General features: G+C 35.4%; 1 protein-coding gene across 1 annotated transcript; it reads right to left on the reverse strand.

The window, feature by feature from the left end:
- Nucleotides 1-216: 216 nt before the first annotated feature.
- Nucleotides 217-561, reverse strand: LOC132643850 (secreted RxLR effector protein 161-like). The gene has a single exon (XM_060360370.1). It carries the CDS (start codon nt 559-561, stop codon nt 217-219), a length of 345 nt encoding a protein of 114 aa, XP_060216353.1.
- Between the last annotated feature and the right edge of the window lie 2,026 nt (nt 562-2,587).

Consider the following 2,587-nt stretch of genomic DNA (forward strand, 5'->3'; position numbering starts at 1 on the left):
CATAAGTTTGGTGCTAATATGTTCAATTGACATTTTATGTTTATGGATTTCTTCTTTAATTGAAAAGTACTTCAATTCCATATGCTTAGCACCCTTTAAATACTTGTCATTTTTAGAGAAGAAGACTGCTGCAGAGTTATCGTAATAAAGTTTCAGCGGCCTAACAATACTGTCAACTAGTCCAAGTCCTGAAATAAAGTTTCGCAACCAATTAGCCTAAATCGTGGCCTCAAAGCATGCCACAAACTCAGCTTCCATAGTGGATGCAGCTATAACAGACTGTTTCACACTCTTCCATGATATTGCTCCTCCAGCTAACAGGAACAAATAACCAAATGCAGACTTTCTTGTATCCACACAACCAACATAATCTGAATCTGAATATCCAATCACATCAAGATGATCAGATCTTCTATAAGTGAGCATATGATCTTTCGCTCCTTGCAAGTATCGCAACACTTTCTTTGCAGCCTTCCAGTGGTCTATTCCTGGATCACTTTGATATCGACCCAACATCCCAACAACAAAATTGATGTCTGCTCTCGTATCATGTATAGGCATACATTAGGCTCCCAACTATTGATGCATAAGGAATATCTTTCATTTGCTTTCGCTCCAATTCATTCTTTGGACATTGATTGAGACTAAATTTATCTCCTTTCTGAATTGGAACAGGACTTGATGAGCATTTGTCCATTCTAAATCTCTCTAACATTTTATTAATATAGGCTTTCTGAGACAACCCCAACAATCCTTGTGATCTCATCTAGAATATTTCTATCCCAATCACATAGGATGCCTCTCCCATGTCTTTCATTTCAAAGTTGTTAGAGAGAAATTTCTTGGTTTCGTGCAACAAACCAAGATCATTAGTAGCAAGCAAGATGTCATCAACATACAAGACTAACATAATAAACTTACTCCCACTGACTTTCATATGTATACACCGATCTGTAGTGTTTTACTTAAATCCAAAGGTTATAATAGTTTCGTTAAACTTAAGATACCATTGTCGGGAAGCTTGTTTAAGTCCGTAAATTGATTTCTTAAGTTTACACACCATGTGTTCCTTTCCTTTAACGGAAAACCCCTAGGGTTGATCCATATAAACTTCCTCCTCTAAATACCCATTTAGAAAAGCGGTTTTCACATCCATTTGATGTAGTTCTAAGTCATAAGAAGCTACTAAAGCCATTATAATTATGAGTGAATCTTTTCTAGAGATTGGTGCAAATGTCTCCTTATAATCAATACCATCTTTATTAGTGAAACCTTTGGCAACAAGTCTGGCCTTGTGATGTTCGATGTTGCCGCTTGAGTCACGTTTGGTCTTAAAGACCCATTTACACCTGACTCTTTTGCAACCGTCTGTTAATTTAATAAGGTCTAAACTTCATTCTGTTCCATAGATTTCAACTCATCTTTCATAGTACCAATCCATTTATCAGAATTATTTCTTTCAATGGCTTGTGAAAATGAAACTGGATCATTATTAATTCCCAAGTCAATTTCTGACTCGTGTAGATATACCAAATAATCATCAAAAATAGCAGGTCTCTTTTGTCTTTAAGATTTTCTTAATGCTACTTCTTGTGGTTCATCTACTACAGGTTCATTAATTATGGCTTCATTCTGAATAACAGGATCATTTATTTGTTGTTCTTGTTGATTGTTAGGCCATACAACAACTTCAAGAACAACAATATTAGAAGAAGTGCATGGTAGATGAATCTGCAACTTAACTTCTTTAATTTCTACATTACGTGGTTCTTCACACCCACTAGCTTCACCATTCTCAATGAACCTAGCATTTCCAGTTTCAACTATTCTCGTACTATGATTAGGATGGTAAAATCTATACCCTTTTAGTTTTTTCTGGATAACCAATGAAGAAACCATTGATTTCTCTCGAATCCAGTTTCTTTTCTTGTGGGTTATAAACTCTAACTTTTGTCGGGCAACCCTAAACTTGCAGGTGCCTTAAACTAGGTTTTCTACCAGTCCACAGTTCAAAATATGTCTTTGGAACTGCTTTACTAAGAACCCTATTTAGCAAATAAACAACAATCCTTAAAGCATACATCCACAACGGGTTAAGATGAATTACTTAACATACTCCTAACCATATCTATTAATGTAAGGTTACCTCTTTCTGCTACACCATTTTGTTGTGGTGTGCCAGGCATTATGTATTGAACAAATATGCCCCGTTTTTCAAGAAATCTAGCAAATGGACCAGGGTATTGTCCTGTTTCATCATATCTTCCATAATACTCACCACCTCTGTCTGACCTGATTATTTTCACCTTTCTGACTTTCTGTCTAGTTGTCTTTCAACCTCATTAATAAATACCTCAACGACATTTACTGCTTGATATTTTTCATGCAACAAATAGACATATCCATAACGTGAAAAATCATCAATAAAGGTGATAAAGTATTTTTCCTTACCGAAAGATGCGATATTAAAAGGACCACATATATCGGTGTGTATAATTTCAATAAGTTGTGTGCTTCTTGTGGCTCCTTTCTTTGTGTGTCTTGTTTGTTTTCCTTTAATACAATCAACACAAAATATTAAGGTCTG

Source organism: Lycium barbarum, chromosome 6, assembly GCF_019175385.1.
Source record: "Lycium barbarum isolate Lr01 chromosome 6, ASM1917538v2, whole genome shotgun sequence".
Classification (NCBI taxonomy): domain Eukaryota; kingdom Viridiplantae; phylum Streptophyta; class Magnoliopsida; order Solanales; family Solanaceae; genus Lycium; species Lycium barbarum.

Bases quoted from the DNA above. Each gene is read 5' to 3' on its own strand.
- LOC132643850 (XM_060360370.1), bottom strand. From the start codon at position 561: ATGCCTATACATGATACGAGAGCAGACATCAATTTTGTTGTTGGGATG.